The sequence below is a fragment of the Nycticebus coucang genome, chromosome 9 (genome assembly GCF_027406575.1).
Source record: "Nycticebus coucang isolate mNycCou1 chromosome 9, mNycCou1.pri, whole genome shotgun sequence".
NCBI classification, from domain to species: domain Eukaryota; kingdom Metazoa; phylum Chordata; class Mammalia; order Primates; family Lorisidae; genus Nycticebus; species Nycticebus coucang.
The window spans coordinates 39,892,048-39,910,352 of record NC_069788.1 but is presented as its reverse complement, the minus strand read 5'-3'; the positions used below and the strand labels follow the sequence as shown (position 1 = coordinate 39,910,352).

Below are 18,305 nucleotides of genomic sequence, written 5' to 3'. Positions count from 1 at the left end.
CTTGAGAAAGTTCAATGTTCAATACAAAATATCCCATAATAGCACCTTCTTCTTGTTCCTACCAAAATACAAATGCTTCAGTTTCTGGAAATATTATCATGTTTCTCATAAGCGGAGAATATTTGTGTCTTGTTGCAAGAAGGCTGGCAGGGAGGCAGAGTGGATGCTAACAGAGAAAATTTGCTAAGGGTGACCTTCCTGATGGACTTTCACCCATGTCCAAGACAATCTATTTAACAGATGCTGTTTAAAAGGACAGAGGACCAAGTCATCATGGTAGGGGAGAGAACAGCAGCCTGCAAATGAGAAACTGGACTCCAACCACCTGTGAGCTTTTACAGTAACAGGCCTCCGTTTTCAAATTCATTAAAGTGAGGAAATTGAACAACAAATCCATACATGTTCTTCAGTTTAAAATCAATGATTCTTTGGTTTGATAAAATGGCTCAAACTATCCAAATAAAGACACTACCATCTCATATAAATAAAATAATACATGAACAATTAAGGCATCTCTCAGCCAGTACATGACTATAATAAAAACACGCTACAGCTGAAATTTGTATTCTGGTATTCTGTGAAGGTCACAACATGAATTACTAAACAAATGTCTCTCAACCAACTGCTAGACATTCTACTGATACTTATCCTGATGAATAACCCGTTGATTACATTAATGTCCTAGTCTTATCATTTCATCATAATTCTTTAGGCTATAGCTTGGTAGCACAGGTATCAGAGAGTATAAACACTTGACAGGCTCTGTATGGCCATTAGTCTAATCCAGTGTTTCTAAAATATTCCGTAAAATACTCCCAGGAGAAAGTGTTCCATGGTCTACGTACACTCTCTATCCCTCTTTGGAAGACTCCCAAAGCATGAAAAAGGCCCTGGGGGATACACCAGCAACATTCTGAGATCCTGTTTAAATCAACATATTTTTAGAATTCATCTGAACATATCTGAAATATCCTAGAGATTATAGTTTGAAATTTTATCACACAGTTCTGAGGTCTTCTTAGCATCAGACATCCTGGTCCGCCATTTATAAGTGAGTGATCCTACCTCTTAACCTCATTTGTTTCACCCAGGGGAAATAACCCTGATCTTGCATAACTGTTATGACAGAGAAATAAGTTTCTATATTTAAAAGCTTACCAAAAATGTGTGGCCCATGACAGGCATCAATGAATCATTGTTACTGCTGTTGCTATTATTACTGCTATTATTATTATTATTATTATTATTATTTCTGAAGCCTTCAAATGGAGAAGTCAGTATGTGACTATAAAAGGAAAGGAAAAAGAAAGAAAAAAGGATGACTAACTATATGTTTGTCTGCAGTGGAGAAATTCTCTTCTTCCAGAAATTAGAACAAATCATAAAAAGTCAGGAAAACGGCAGGCCCACTGCCTTGAGATGATAGGTATAATGCCTTTGGCTCATCCAGCTTCTGCATTTTCTGGACTTTTATTGGAGCACACACTTAAAATTCACTGAGCTATGTGGCAAGCTACCTTTCCATATTACTCTGTTTTAGTGTTTGGGATTGCCAGACAGTAATGTAACACACATGTTTCCAGCAGACAGTCTTTTCTACTGCCTCAAAACAAGTTTGAACCTCACAGTACTCAAAAATAATAAGCAGGGATTTCTAAAATAAATGGAATCAATTTTCTTCTTTTAAAATCAGTGAAAATGTGCTCCTATCATACTCACAGGCATTTCAGGACCTACCATGCACTGGGTTCTTACTTTATCTTAAAATAAAGACTGCATAAGTGTTTTCTTTAGAAATTCTAGAGAGCTCCATGTGGCCCTCTACGGCAGTCACCTGGGGACCTCTAAGTACCAGTCTGCATTTTTTCAGCTATACAATGTGAATGAACTCCACGATACATTCAAGTTGCCTGATTTCCTGTACACAGCTCCGTTTGATTATAATAAATGTGTTGTGCCCCGTCGTGGAAATCTGTCCTTTACAGATTTGTATAAATGGGTCTAATAGGCTCTCTGCAAGTGTAGTAAGTTATTTATGATTATTCAGAATGAAATGGGGTTTAGAGTAATATCAATGACAAATCCAAAACAGTGAACCTAACCCATGGTGAGTACTTGGAACACTGTTAGACTCATAGAGCTGTATTTTAGCAACTATTCGTGAACTTTTTAAAAGGACAAAATGTATTTCCCATCAGGAGAGGATTTTTAAAATTCTGTTTAACTTAATCAGGGTAATTGGCTTCATTTGTTCTGAGAGGTTCAAAGGGTTCTCCAAAATAGGTCAGGATAATTTGTCCACATGCATAGGCATGGATTAATGGCTGTGGTATCACGTATTGAGCACATACTGTGTGCCAGAAAGGGATGCTACCTTTGCTACCTTTAGATACAGTATGTTCAGCTCCTCATGACAACTCCATAAGACTGAGACATTAAGTAACTGCCCCAAGGCCACTGCTGTAAGTAAACCAGGTCAACTTGCACTGACTCCAGTGATCTTTCCAAGACAATAGGCCTCCACATTTTAGACCACAGCAATAGAACCTACATTCTTAGTTTGTGAAATGTAGGAACAAAACAAAATAGGTAATACCAGAAAAAAAAAATGGCTTTCGATTCAACATATACATTGTACTCAAGCCTTTCTCTTCCAATTTTTTTGGCATGAAAAGTTGGCATGTTTGAGCTAGTGAGAGATGAGCTGAACTAATGGATAATTGCTACTTTATGGATGGCAATTTCAAATTATGCAGATCTCAGCAATTTCTTCTTTACAACTCAAAATGTAAATAGCATACAGTCAAGAAATTCTGGAGTAACTATTACATTGACCTAGTTAGGACATTTGTTTTACAAAATTAATATAACCAAGGATTTGTTGGAACTGGTGGGGACAGTGGAGAGCCTTTAGTCAAATCTATCCCTGCTTTCACAGAAGAGAAAACTGAAACCAAGAGACATTAAGTAATTCATTATAGGGAATTTGTTTAAACACAAACAGCAAAATAAACCCTTGGAGTTTTAGAGGCAGTATGTGTGGAACAGTAAAAAGCAGAGTCTGGATCAAACAACCCTGGTATAGAACTCCAGATCAGCTACATATATGGACCCAGAGAAAAGTTTTTAACCTGAAGTTCAGTTTTCCCAACTATGAAATGGAGATGAGGATACCTACCTTGTTAGTTGCATTATATGTTACATCAAATACTGATAAAGCAACCAGCACTCAGAGGCACTCAATCAATACATAATCATATATAAACAAAACATACATAAAGAACTCTTTCTAGTAACATTAGCTGTAATTAATGGATTTGTACTCTAGTAAATTCCTCTGGTCTTCTATAAAAAGTGTGAAAGGTAACAATCTCATCAGTGCTTTAGCAGCTAAAATAAAGGTCTGCTTTGGTAAAAGGACATCCCTCAGCTTCTTAATGAAGAATATAAGACATTAAGTGGTAAAAGGTGTTATCTGCTACTTGAACCTCTGTGGGTGTTCAGAAAGAACTCTCCTTGAGTCTTTGTTTAAATTTCAGCCCTTTATTGAGAAGCACATTCTTAATTTCCACCTCTTGAGCAAAATCCCAACCTTTCTTTAAATATAAAGGCCAGAGTTATTACACAATGTTACTTTCTCGTTTAGATATGATATAATAAAATGCCATGATAAGTTTTCTGCCTACAGTAAATTTTTGCTAAATATGCCAAATACAAATGGATTTAGTTTCATACCTTTTGTAACTGCTCAAAAACGTAGGACAGTGTCCTTGGGATAATGCCTCTGTCACTGTAACGCTCTGCTCCACCTGTGATGGTGAATGTCTTACCGCTGCCAGTTTGCCCATATGCAAAGATGGTACCGTTGTAACCTGCCAGGACACTGCCGTAAAGAAATGACACGCTTTTAATCAAAATGCCTAATTGTATGTGTACTAGGTAGCTTGTATTCTAATAACTACCTTATTAAACTATCAAAAATATTATTATAGGAAATTTATAGAAATATCTATAGAAATATTATGTATGTGAAATTCTTAGAATTTACATCTTTATCCAAGAACATCAGCGTATCAATTCTTTTCTCTAGGAAAGGACAAATAATGGACTTAAATGAAGTCCAGTCATCTGAAGTATTTTCTTCATCTTTAGAATACTGGCCTTGAATCAAAGAATATGTTGAAAAAAGTTCTGGGGAAAAAACAGCTGTAATGTGGAAAATTGTCACCCCGACATGGTGAATACCTCATGGTAAATACACAGTAGTCACTCCCCAGAACATAGATATTCTGTCACCATGTATCTTGTAATTCCCAACTAAATACTCAGAACCAACTGAAAATCCTCTAGGAATTCCCTCCTCTCCTTTCTTGGGATGACTTTTCATAAAATCTGCTGGTCCATATGTGTTCTTCAGCCCTCCAGAGCAGCCCTTGATTTGAGGGTGGACTTAAGAACCCTGAATCTTCTCGGACTTTGCAGACCACCATCTGTAATGTAGACTTTTAATAATTTGTGTGACATGATGCAGACTTTCAGCAGTGGGTCTTTGATCTACGCCACGTGGAACAGTAAACTTCTGCAGCTTTACTTTCTTTTGCAACAAGTGGCTTCTTGAACTCTGAGACTTTTCATCGAACTAGCTCTGATGATGTCAGCTAACGGCACCCACGTTGTGAGAGGATTTTTCAATAGATGGTCCCTCTGAGTCACGCCTCTCTATTCATATTCGGGTTCCTGTTCTACCCCTTCTACTGAGACTCTGTCTACAGGTCTATGTTTTGTAAGCTTTCGTGTGTGTACGATGAGTGATCAACCATTATGGTGTCTCTTTAAAACACACAAGTATGGCTAGAGCTTATTCTGAAGTGGTTAGTTAAGTCCTTAGCACTTCATGCAACTATTAAACTAACAACAATATCATCAACAACAAATCAATGCATCCTTTTTTATGCAGATAGAAGTTGCTATTGGTGCTTATAAAGTTGAAGGAATTAGTACAGGGAGCATGCAAAAAAGTATTAGTATTATGTGATTTGACTTTCTACTTTTGAGAAGCTTAATCTTTTTTTTTTTTTTTATGTATCTTCATATGGAGACAATAAACTGTTGAAATTCTCAGCTTCTAAGATATTGGAACTACCATGATGAGTTTAGGTGGATAGGAGAAGGCAGAGGGGAGGTGGCACGGAGATTGGTAAGCTCTCACCTAATGAGCACACCCCTGGATGAAGGACTCAACTACTACTTGGACTTAGCCTGACAAACGCAGTGTAACCAAATCATTTGTACCCTCATACTAATTTGAAATAAAAAAAAAAAAAGAGACACCTACGGTGCATCTTACAAGGGTACATGTGAAATTTACTAAATGTAGAGTATAAATGTCTTAACACAATAACTAAGAAAATGCTGTGAAGACTATGTTAACCAGTTGGATAAAAATATTTCAAATTATATATAAAACCAGCACATTGTACCCCATGATTGCATCAATGAACACAGCTATGATTTAATAAAAAAAAAAAAAAACATAAAAAAAAGAAAAGAATTTAGGTGGATGAGTATAGAATCTTTTTCCTCAACAGAATTTGTTAGCAATTAAATATCTATGTCCCATTAGCAATATCATTTGGATATACGGTATGTCTTGGCCATAAATGCTCCATATAAATGAAGTCTATGATTTTAACTATCATATTTTAAGTGTTTTATTGATTCTTGATAGAAAGCTTTTTAGAATATTAGATATTATCTGTCCTGAAAAGCAAAGACGACAGAGCACAAATTAATATTTTCATTTTGACACAGATCTAGCCCCTGCAAAGTGAGTATTGTTGCCCACTCTACTGGCACCCACTGAGGGTTTTTTACACTTTATACACTTACATCTTTTTTCACTGCCAGTTAGTTGTCCTAGTGTATCTGCCTCTAACAGGCGCTTCCCCTACTCCCGTCAGCTGTGGGGTGGAAAACCAAGTGGCAGAGCTTCATAGAACACTTTATAAAATGAAAAGAATATAGACTCCACCTATGGATACTCCCATGGATATTTATTACACTGCCACAGTTAAAAAGTTAAATAAGGAATGTAAACAGGCAAAATTTGTTTACAATTCCTTCTGTGTAGTCCCCATTCCAACTTAGGTTCACTCTTCACCGGACACTATGCCTTTTCATATGCTCCTACCTTGTCTGTCCTAAGGGATAATGCTAATCAAAAATAAACAAAGAGAAATAGTGGTGTAAGGATCTTTGAAAACTCTTTCCTCCATAAGAACAATGGTATCAGTGGCAAAAATGGTCAAAATCAACTTCTTTAGAACTCTGGAAATTATCCAAAGGCTTTCAACAATCCAAGGAGTATTTATTCAAGAAAAACAGCTGAAACTCAGCAGGAACAGTGAGCTTTGTGGGATTTTAACTTGAACATTCCCAACCCCCTCTCCCCAAATCCTTGGTAGCCTTGAAAAACAACAGCCTTGAAACATAGGAGCTATGAAAACCAGCAGCCTTGCAACCAGGAAGGGAGCAGCACAGGGTTGGTGCTCCTCACAGAGCCCATCTTAAAAGCGCTGTCACTCCCTGCCTGTCTGAAGGCACCCTGGAAAAGCCCCTCTGCGATGCCTGTCCTTGACCTGACTCAGAGGTCACTCAGTGACAGCAGGCCTGTCCTCAGAGTGTTTACGGAAAAAAAAAATCATTTGTAAGTGTTTATATCACGGTTGCCTAAAGCTGCAATACCAGTGAGGTAAACAAGAGGGTGACCAAAAACTTAATGGGAAAAATATGTGGAATAAGATGTCTGTAAGGGGCTTTGCAAAGCTCTGACATATTCCTGGGCCCCTCAAAATCATGCATATGCATGGCTGTGTGCATGCTCAGAAAAGACTGGAGAAGGGCATCACATCTCACCTCTGGCTGGCCTTCAGACTCTGCACAAACAGAAAGTGAGAAGTAATAGTTCTAAACTTTCAGAGCATTCAAGGTATGCTTCACACACATGCAGAGCTGCCTGTGTGGAGGCCCAGAGACTGATGGGTTCAAAACATTGAAGGAAATCTGTCTAAACATTAGCTAACCACAAAGCCAGTTGAAAGAGATTTTTAGAGGCTGCACATGACAAAGACACAGACTAAATGATAATGGGGAAACAAGTTACCAAGACCTATGGGATACAGCAACAGTGGTCCTGAGAGCAAAACTAGTTTGTGTAGCCTTAAATGTTCACATCAAAAGATAGAAAAGAACCTTTTGATTTCTATCTTTATCTTCTCATTGATCCAATGATCACTCAGCAATATGTTGTTTAGTTTCCATGGCTTTGTGTAGCGATAAGTGTTCCTGTTGGAATTGATTTCTAGGTTTATTACACTGTGGTCTAAAAAGATACATGGTATAACATCTATTTTAAAAAATTTGATGAGACATGTCTTGTGGCCTAGGATGTGATCAATCTTAGAGAATTTTCCATGAACTGATAAGAAGAACGCATATTTAATAGTTTTGGGGTATGTTAGGTCCATTTGTTCTAGAGTTCTATTTAAGTCCCTTGTTTCTTTGCTTATTTTGTTTTTAGGGCCTGTCTTGTTCTTTAAGTGAGGTGTTGAGTCTCTGGAAATTATGGTGCTGCTATTTATCATTTTGTTTAAATCAAGTATAATTTGGTTTATGAATCTGGGTGTTCTTAGGTTAGGTGCATAAATATTTAGGATTGTTAAGTCTTCTTGTTGAATTGTTCCCTTCATCATTATGTAATGAGCACATTATTTTTTTCTTCTATTGATTTGAAGTCAACATCATCTGATGTGAGAATGGCTACACTGGCTTTCTTTTGGTTTCCATTTGCAGGGCTTTTATCACAAAGTCCTAAAACAACAAGTGCTAGCATGGATGTAGAGAGACAGGAACTCTTACCCACTATTGGTGGGACTGCAAACTAGTAAACTTCTATTTAAAATTGTAGGGAGATACCTCAAAGAACTTAAAATAGACTTATCATTGGATCCAGCAATCCCACTTGGATACCCACTGTGGGGAATAGGCTGTGGCAGGACCCCTCAACCTGGGGAAGTGTTCAGGGAAAAACACCCCCCCACCCTCCTCATTTAACAAACATTCTTTTCATCTGCCAGAAGCCATGTAGCCCATACCTACTTTCCTTATTATCAGCAAGTATACAGCTTTTCCTCCTTAATGTTAATCCTTACCCTAGGTGTTAAGATTTACCTTATTAAAGACACTTTATGAATAAAGCTGATCAGCTACATCAGCCTTCCTGATCCCAACCTATCTATGTCTCTTGTGTGTCTTTATTTCTAATTTTCCACCATTTCCACTTGGGTTATTTCTCCTTCTTTAAATTGGGTGGTGAGAACACAAAGGAGAAAAAGGTCATTTTATAAAAAGGACACCTGCACTTGAATGTTTACAGCAGCACAATTCACAACTGCACATTAGATGAGTTAATCAATTTGATGTTAGCATTCCACATTGTATATCAAATCAGCACATTGTACCCCATAAATGCATTAATGTACACAGTTGTGATTTAATAAAAAAATTCACAATTACTAAGATGTAGAAATAATCCAAGTAAACACTAATACATGAATGGATTAATAAAATGTGGTATTTGCATACCAGGGAGTACTACTCAGCCGTAAAAAAATGGTGATCTAGTATCTTTTGTGACAACCTGGATGGAACTGGAATCATTCTCCTATGTGAAACATCACAAGAATGGAGAAAAAAATGCATGTACTCAATACCAAATATCAACATGTAAATGCACGTATGGAAGTAAATCTCAATGAAAATCACGCTGGGAGGGGTGTAAACAGGTAGGTGTGTTCCCCCAGCCACCCTGCTTCCAGTTCATAGTGTTTCTTTCCAATATTCTGAAATTAAAAAATTAAGAAATAAATGTTTATCAAATAAAAAATTAAAAGCTTTTGGGTTTCAAAGGACACAATCAAGAAAGTGAAAAGACAATGCACAGAATGGAAATAAAGTTTGTAAATCTTCTATATGGCAAAGGACTTGTCATTTATATTCATAGTCCATAACACATAAAGAATCCTGCAAGTTAATAATAAGAAGACAAACAACCCAATTAAAAAGCAGGCAATAGATGTGAATAGACATTTTTCTAAAAAGATAAACAAAGGGCCAGTAACACATGAAAAGATATTTATCCTCATTAGCCAATAGGGAAATGCAAATCCAAACTACAAGATTCCACTTCACACTCACTAGTATGGTTAAAATAAAAAAGACAGACAGTAAGAAGTGTTGGTGAAAGTGTAGACAAATTGGAGCCCTCATACATCACTGCTAGAAATGTAAAATAGCACAGTTTCTTTGAAAAACAGTTTTGTGGCTCCTCAAAATGTAAACATAGTGTTACCATATGACCCAACTATGTAAATACCCAAAAGTATTTTTAAAATGTTCATTATACATTATACAAAAATGTATAATGAATGTTCACAGCAACATTGTATATAATGGTCAAAAGAATGGAAATAACCCAAATGACAGTTGACGAGTCAATAAACAAAATGTGTCATATCCATTCTGTGAGCTATTTGGCAATGAAAAGAAAGTATTGATACATGGTACAACAAGCATAAAACTTGAAAATATTATGTTAAATGAAAGAAGCCAATCACAAAAGGCCACATATTGTGATTCCATTTATGGAAAATGTCTAGAAGAAGCAAATCTCATACAGATAGAAAGATTAGTGGTCAACAGGGCTGTGAGAAAGGGGAAAAAAGAAATAATGTCTAATGGGTATGGTAGGAGGCTTCTTTGTGGAGTAATGAAAATGTTCCAAAATTAAATAATGGTGATTGATGGTAGCACATTTGTATTTAAAGCTACTAAACTGCATACTTTGAAGGATAAATTTTTGGGTATGTGAATTACATCTCAACAAAGCTGTTACACTAATAAAATGGTAAAGAAGAAGTTATACTAAGTTTTTAGTAACTAGATGGGTATATCACCTTTTCAGCGGAATTTTTAAAGACAAAAGAAGGAATAGTAATTAAAGGAGTGAAAATTAATGCTAAAATTCAGCAATGAGGGTGGTGTCTGTGGCTCAAGGAGTAGGGCGCCGGCCCCATATACCAGAGGTGGTGAGTTCAAGCCCAGCCCTGGCCAAAAACTGAAAAAAAAAATAAAAAAATAAAAAAATTTAGCAATGAACAATGGGATGGACATTGTGTTCAGAAATTATTTCTGAACTTCCTAAAATCAACAATGCAGGCTACTGCTTAATCTATCTCAGCTAGAGACAATCCCCATATATAAATAAATCAACCCTTTATAAACCCAGAGTTTGATGATCAAATGACATTTTCATTGCAAAAATCCTCTCCTTCCTTTTTCAAAATGCATATTTCCAAGAAGTTTAAATTGTAAAGCTATTTTGTCATTTTTTATCTTTCAATATCTGCATGAATAAAACAAAACTAAAGCTTCGACCCTCTTAAAGATTATAAACTGAAGTACTACTCCCTATACATCACAATTACATGCTAGAAAAAATACAAATCATTTTAAAGTTTCATTTTTCACTTTTATTACTCCTTATTTGTTTAACTAGACTCTAAGTAGAAGACTGTTTGGACTATGGGCCATTTTGTTTATCCCCAGATGGGAAGGCTTTAAGAATCTCCTTATACAATATCTAAACAAAAGGAACCAATAACAAATTATTATTGTAATAATAATCTAGTTCCTAAATAAAAAAAGATATTTATTATAGTCTCTCAAATGTGAAGAGACAGCATGGTTGGAAAAAAAAAAAGAAAGTGTAGGAAAAGGATCATGGATTGATGTCATCACAGGCCTTCTAACTACTTTTTGTCCAACAGAAAGGAGATTCTTCAGGTTATTTCTGAAAAATCGTCATTTAAACTATGTATAAACAGCTGTTTAATTCAGGACCAGGCTGAAATTACATAGTCAGGTAGAGCTGACTTCATTTTTGAGAGGAGAGAACAGGTGAGGTGGTACATAAAAATATTAGTCTTAGTTTAACAGTTTAGCCTTAGAAAAATTAAGAATAAAAGGAAAATACATATTTATATTTTTTAAAACTGTTTATAGAAACAAAGCAAATAAAGCAGATAAAACAAACTAAAAATACTTTTTTAAACTAATAGAAATATGCTATATTTAGGTTTTACTTGACTAAAAATCTTTGTGTAATGTCAACAGACTAATCTGGAACAGAATAAAAATTAAAGTCTCTAATTTTAAATATATAGTTACTTCCGTATCCCAACTTGCCTTTCATACAGTTCTGAAAGTCCAAGTAGGTGAAATTCAGTTATTTTGAAATCCTCAGAACTTCAGTTAATTTCTGTCTACTGTAGCCCTCTTTCTGGAATAACGTTCTTTAGCCCTGATAGGCTGGCCCAAGCAGTGATTTGGTGTAGCCATTGTCTTTTATAGAGGACTATGGCAAGCAACTCTTAACTGTTTCACTCTCAGAGTATCTCAGAGTACACAAATTTAGTAAAGGCATTTGGAAAAGGCATTTGAACCAAAAACAATTTGAACAAATTATGTGTAATCCATAATTAACACAAACAATACAACTCACTTTTGGTGTATACAAAACTTATTTTATATAGGCAAATGAACATTAAAAGGCAAATGAACATATAACTTGCAAAATTTCCAGCAAGGTTTTGGTCATGGGGCATCATTCTCTATGCTAGTGATTTTCAGCTGGTATGCCACAGCACACTGGTGTGCTGTGAGAGGATCTTAGGTGTCCTGTGAAAAATTTTAAATATCATTAATTAAATTATTTCTGAAAGAAGTCTGAAGCACAGTAAGTACATTCATCTTTTTATTCTTTTTTTGATCAACCTAATTTAAGCGTCCTTCAGCCAGAGACACCATCTTCCAGTAATTCACCAAAATGACAAACACAAAGGGAAAGAAGAGAGGCACCAATTTATGTTCTCTAGGCCTTTCAGAAAACATGGAATTGTTCCTTTGGCCACGTACATGCGAATCTACGAGAACGGTGAACATCAAGGGAATGGGTACCATTCAAAAAGGCATGCCACACAAATGTTACCATGGCAAACTGGAAGAGTCTACAATGTTACCCAGCATGCTATTGGCATTGTTGTAAACAAACAAGTTAAGGCAAAATTCTTGCCAAGAGGATTAATGTTCATACTGAGCATTTTAAGCACTCTAAGAGCCAATATAGCTTCCTAAAACATGTGAAGGAAAATGATCAGAAAAAGAAGGAAGTCAAAGAGAAAGGTATCTGGGTTCAACTGAAACGCCAGCCTGCGCCACCCAGAGAAGCACACTTTGTGAGAATCAATGGAAAGGAGTCTGAGCTCCTTTAACCCATTCCCTATAACTTCATTGAATAATAGGTGTACAGCACAGCACACAGGAGAACCAAGAGAACCAGTTGAGCAGGAGCATAAATGTTGGAACCTAGTCCCCATGAATTCATGGCATAATAGGTGTATAGGGTAGAACGCAGGAGAATCAAGAGAACCAATGGAACAGGAGCATAAGATGCTGCAACCTATTCCCCATGAATTCATGGCATAATAGGTATACAGTGTAGCACACAGGAGAACCAAGAGAACCAATGGAACAGGAGCATACGGTGATGGAACCCATGAATTAATGGCAGGTGTACAGCGTAGCACACAGGAGAACCAAGAGAACCAATGGAACAGAAGCATACAGAGATGGAACCTGTTCCCCATGAATTCATGGCAGGTGTACAGTGTAGCACACAGGAGAACCAAGAGAACCAATGAACAGGAACATAAGGAGCTGGAACCCATTCCCCATGGATTCATGGCATAATAGGTATACAGTGTAGCACACAGGAGAACCAAGAGAACCAATGGAACAGGAGCATATGGTGATGAAACCCATGAATTAATGGCAGGTGTACAGCGTAGCACACAGGAGAACCAAGAGAACCAATGGAACAGGAGCATACAGTGATGGAACCTGTTCCCCATGAATTCATGGTAGGTGTACAGTGTAGCACACAGGAGAACCAAGAGAACCAATGGAACAGGAGCATACAGTGATGGAACCTATTCCCCATGAATTAATGGCAGGTGTACAGCGTAGCACACAGGAGAACCAATGGAACAGGAGCATACAGTGATGGAACCTGTTCCCCATGAATTCATAGCAGATGTACAGTGTAGCACACAGGAGAACCAAGAGAACCAATGGAACAGGAGCATACAGTGATGGAACCTATTCCCCATGAATTCATGGTAGGTGTACAGTGTAGCACACAGGAGAACCAAGAGAACCAATGGAACAGGAGCATACAGTGATGGAACCTATTCCCCATGAATTCATTGCAGATGTACAGTGTAGCACACAGGAGAACCAAGAGAACCAATGGAACAGGAGCATACAGTGATGGAACCTATTCCCCATGAATTCATAGCAGGTGTACAGTGTAGCACACAGGAGAACCAAGAGAACCAATGGAACAGGAGCATACAGTGATGGAACCTATTCCCCATGAATTCATTGCAGATGTACAGTGTAGCACACAGGAGAACCAAGAGAACCAATGGAACAGGAGCATACAGTGATGGAACCTGTTCCCCATGAATTCATTGCAGATGTACAGTGTAGCACACAGGAGAACCAAGAGAACCAATGGAACAGGAGCATACAGTGATGGAACCTGTTCCCCATGAATTCATGGCAGGTGTACAGCGTAGCACACAGGAGAACCAAGAGAACCAATGGAACAGGAGCATACAGTGATGGAACCTATTCTCCATGAATTCATTGCAGATGTACAGTGTAGCACACAGGAGAACCAAGAGAACCAATGGAACAGGAGCATACAGTGATGGAACCTATTCCCCATGAATTCATGGTAGGTGTACAGTGTAGCACACAGGAGAACCAAGAGAACCAATGGAACAGGAGCATACAGTGATGGAACCTGTTCCCCATGAATTCATAGCAGATGTACAGTGTAGCACACAGGAGAACCAAGAGAACCAATGGAACAGGAGCATACAGTGATGGAACCTATTCCCCATGAATTCATGGTAGGTGTACAGTGTAGCACACAGGAGAACCAAGAGAACCAATGGAACAGAAGCATACAGTGATGGAACCTATTCTCCATGAATTCATTGCAGATGTACAGTGTAGCACACAGGAGAACCAAGAGAACCAATGGAACAGGAGCATACAGTGATGGAACCTGTTCCCCATGAATTCATGGTAGGTGTACAGTGTAGCACACAGGAGAACCAAGAGAACCAATGGAACAGGAGCATACAGTGATGGAACCTGTTCCCCATGAATTCATAGCAGATGTACAGTGTAGCACACAGGAGAACCAAGAGAACCAATGGAACAGGAGCATACAGTGATGGAACCTATTCCCCATGAATTCATGGTAGGTGTACAGTGTAGCACACAGGAGAACCAAGAGAACCAATGGAACAGGAGCATACAGTGATGGAACCTATTCCCCATGAATTCATAGCAGATGTACAGTGTAGCACACAGGAGAACCAAGAGAACCAATGGAACAGGAGCATACAGTGATGGAACCTGTTCCCCATGAATTCATGGTAGGTGTACAGTGTAGCACACAGGAGAACCAAGAGAACCAATGGAACAGGAGCATACAGTGATGGAACCTATTCTCCATGAATTCATTGCAGATGTACAGTGTAGCACACAGGAGAACCAAGAGAACCAATGGAACAGGAGCATACAGTGATGGAACCTGTTCCCCATGAATTCATGGTAGGTGTACAGTGTAGCACACAGGAGAACCAAGAGAACCAATGGAACAGGAGCATACAGTGATGGAACCTATTCCCCATGAATTCATGGTAGGTGTACAGTGTAGCACACAGGAGAACCAAGAGAACCAATGGAACAGGAGCATACAGTGATGGAACCTATTCCCCATGAATTCATAGCAGATGTACAGTGTAGCACACAGGAGAACCAAGAGAACCAATGGAACAGGAGCATACAGTGATGGAACCTGTTCCCCATGAATTCATGGTAGGTGTACAGTGTAGCACACAGGAGAACCAAGAGAACCAATGGAACAGGAGCATACAGTGATGGAACCTATTCCCCATGAATTCATAGCAGATGTACAGTGTAGCACACAGGAGAACCAAGAGAACCAATGGAACAGGAGCATACAGTGATGGAACCTGTTCCCCATGAATTCATAGCAGATGTACAGTGTAGCACACAGGAGAACCAAGAGAACCAATGGAACAGGAGCATACAGTGATGGAACCTATTCCCCATGAATTCATGGTAGGTGTACAGTGTAGCACACAGGAGAACCAAGAGAACCAATGGAACAGGAGCATACAGTGATGGAACCTATTCTCCATGAATTCATTGCAGATGTACAGTGTAGCACACAGGAGAACCAAGAGAACCAATGGAACAGGAGCATACAGTGATGGAACCTGTTCCCCATGAATTCATAGCAGATGTACAGTGTAGCACACAGGAGAACCAAGAGAACCAATGGAACAGGAGCATACAGTGATGGAACCTATTCCCCATGAATTCATGGTAGGTGTACAGTGTAGCACACAGGAGAACCAAGAGAACCAATGGAACAGGAGCATACAGTGATGGAACCTATTCTCCATGAATTCATTGCAGATGTACAGTGTAGCACACAGGAGAACCAAGAGAACCAATGGAACAGGAGCATACAGTGATGGAACCTGTTCCCCATGAATTCATTGCAGATGTACAGTGTAGCACACAGGAGAACCAAGAGAACCAATGGAACAGGAGCATACAGTGATGGAACCTATTCCCCATGAATTCATGGTAGGTGTACAGCGTAGCACACAGGAGAACCAAGAGAACCAATGGAACAGGAGCATACAGTGATGGAACCTGTTCCCCATGAATTCATTGCAGATGTACAGTGTAGCACACAGGAGAACCAAGAGAACCAATGGAACAGGAGCATACAGTGATGGAACCTATTCCCCATGAATTCATTGCAGATGTACAGTGTAGCACACAGGAGAACCAAGAGAACCAATGGAACAGGAGCATACAGTGATGGAACCTGTTCCCCATGAATTCATTGCAGATGTACAGTGTAGCACACAGGAGAACCAAGAGAACCAATGGAACAGGAGCATACGGTGATGGAACCTGTTCCCCATGAATTCATGGTAGGTGTACAGTGTAGCACACAGGAGAACCAAGAGAACCAATGGAACAGGAGCATACAGTGATGGAACCTGTTCCCCATGAATTCATGGTAGGTGTACAGTGTAGCACACAGGAGAACCAAGAGAACCAATGGAACAGGAGCATACAGTGATGGAACCTATTCCCCATGAATTCATGGTAGGTGTACAGTGTAGCACACAGGAGAACCAAGAGAACCAATGGAACAGGAGCATACAGTGATGGAACCTGTTCCCCATGAATTCATTGCAGATGTACAGTGTAGCACACAGGAGAACCAAGAGAACCAATGGAACAGGAGCATACAGTGATGGAACCTATTCCCCACGAATTCATGGTAGGTGTACAGTGTAGCACACAGGAGAACCAAGAGAACCAATGGAACAGGAGCATACAGTGATGGAACCTATTCCCCATGAATTCATGGTAGGTGTACAGTGTAGCACACAGGAGAACCAAGAGAACCAATGGAACAGGAGCATACAGTGATGGAACCTGTTCCCCATGAATTCATTGCAGATGTACAGTGTAGCACACAGGAGAACCAAGAGAACCAATGAACAGGAACATAAGGTGCTGGAACCCATTCCCCAAGGATTCATAGCATAATAGGCAGAGCAAGCTTTGTCACATTCAATGGAAAGGCGCCTCCCTGAGCTGCTAGAACATTTTCCCTATAAATTTATGGCATAATATGTATTAAAAATAAAAGGCTACTGTAAAAAACAGAACAAAACAAAATATAATTTAAGCGTGCTGTGGAAATTCAACTGTAGGTTCAAGTGTGCCCCGAGTAAAAAAAAAAAAAAAATAAAAGGTTGAAAACACTGCTCTATGCTGCAGAAGAGCAGTGTTAAGAAGAAAAATGTGGGCAAGCCATCCCACTGGGGAATCTGAGACAGCAGAAAACTTGAGAGCAGACTTTTTCTGCCCAGAATGCTTTCTTAGTGTCTATTACCCTGGTAGTGGGCTCCCCATCCCCTTCTACATGCTCAGGAGCAGCAGGCAGGTTTTGGGGTGCAGGCCTGACCAATCCTACCACCTCATTACCCCACATCTCCTCAACCCCCGCCCTGCCTGTTACAGCTAATGTTCCAAAGACTGAAGATATTCCTCAAGAAGGGTATATAAGAGTGTCCCTGCGCAGGTTTTGAGAAGAAAAAAAGCTCTGTTTCTGCTGGGGTCTCAGAACTGTGGCTGCTAGAGGCCATGTGCTCTGCCCTCTGCCAAGGAAACAGGGCCAAACAAAGGTAAAAGGGGTGAAGCAACATCACTGTGTCGGGCACCTAGTTCAAGTGGTAAAGGCCCTGATTTTTACATCATTCGCTTTAGTTCTTTGAGACAACAAAGCTATGTGAATCAAGAGGTCCTTTCTTTTCATGAGTTGAGATTCAGTTATATGTCACATGCAACCAAGAGTTCTCTCTCACACAAAGCTTTTAGAGTAACATGAAAGACAGCTCTTGTCCACCAATTTAGGCTAGGGATCTGTAGTGGGCAGTAAATCTTACATAATGGAATGTTTAAATTTATCTAAATTTGAATGTCTTTTCATGGTACATGTGTTCTCCAGTTTTCATGGTCCCCAATACTCCCTAATGTCTTAGACTCAACTGCCTCCACTTGAAGGCAGAGCTACTCCACTGCATAACAGAAGGCCAGTCACAGTGCAGTCCCTATGAATGCTGGTGCTCCTTCAGAGCTGCACCGCGCCCAGCTGGTCACAGACACTGCAGTAAAGCATGCTGTCTGGAGGGGTGCAATGCGGAGCTCCCGCTTAAAGGCATTTGAGTTTAGCTCCCCTCCTTTAGATTCTGTCCCTTCTAAAAGTCTGTTCTGGCAAGGTCATCTCAAGGTCATGCACAGCTTCACTTCTGTGATACATTGATCTAGTTGTATATCCTGATAAAATAGGGTGCACGACTAACCTCAGTCAAACAAATCAAATCATGAGCTATTCTTTAGAAAAGAATATCCAGATTAGAAAGTATTAACCTACATGTCCAAAATATGTTTTTGTGAGAAAAATAAGACTGCAAACATAGATTAAGTGA

At 39.0% G+C, this 18,305-nt stretch overlaps 1 protein-coding gene across 1 annotated transcript in view; it reads right to left on the bottom strand.

The window, feature by feature from the left end:
* Nucleotides 1-18,305, bottom strand: part of KIF6 (kinesin family member 6) — a 344,907-nt gene that overhangs the window by 255,028 nt on the left and 71,574 nt on the right. The window contains exon 4 of the mRNA XM_053602779.1: nt 3,736-3,883. Within this exon, the coding sequence (XP_053458754.1) occupies nt 3,736-3,883 (148 nt within the window). The remainder of the gene's footprint in view (nt 1-3,735; nt 3,884-18,305) is intronic.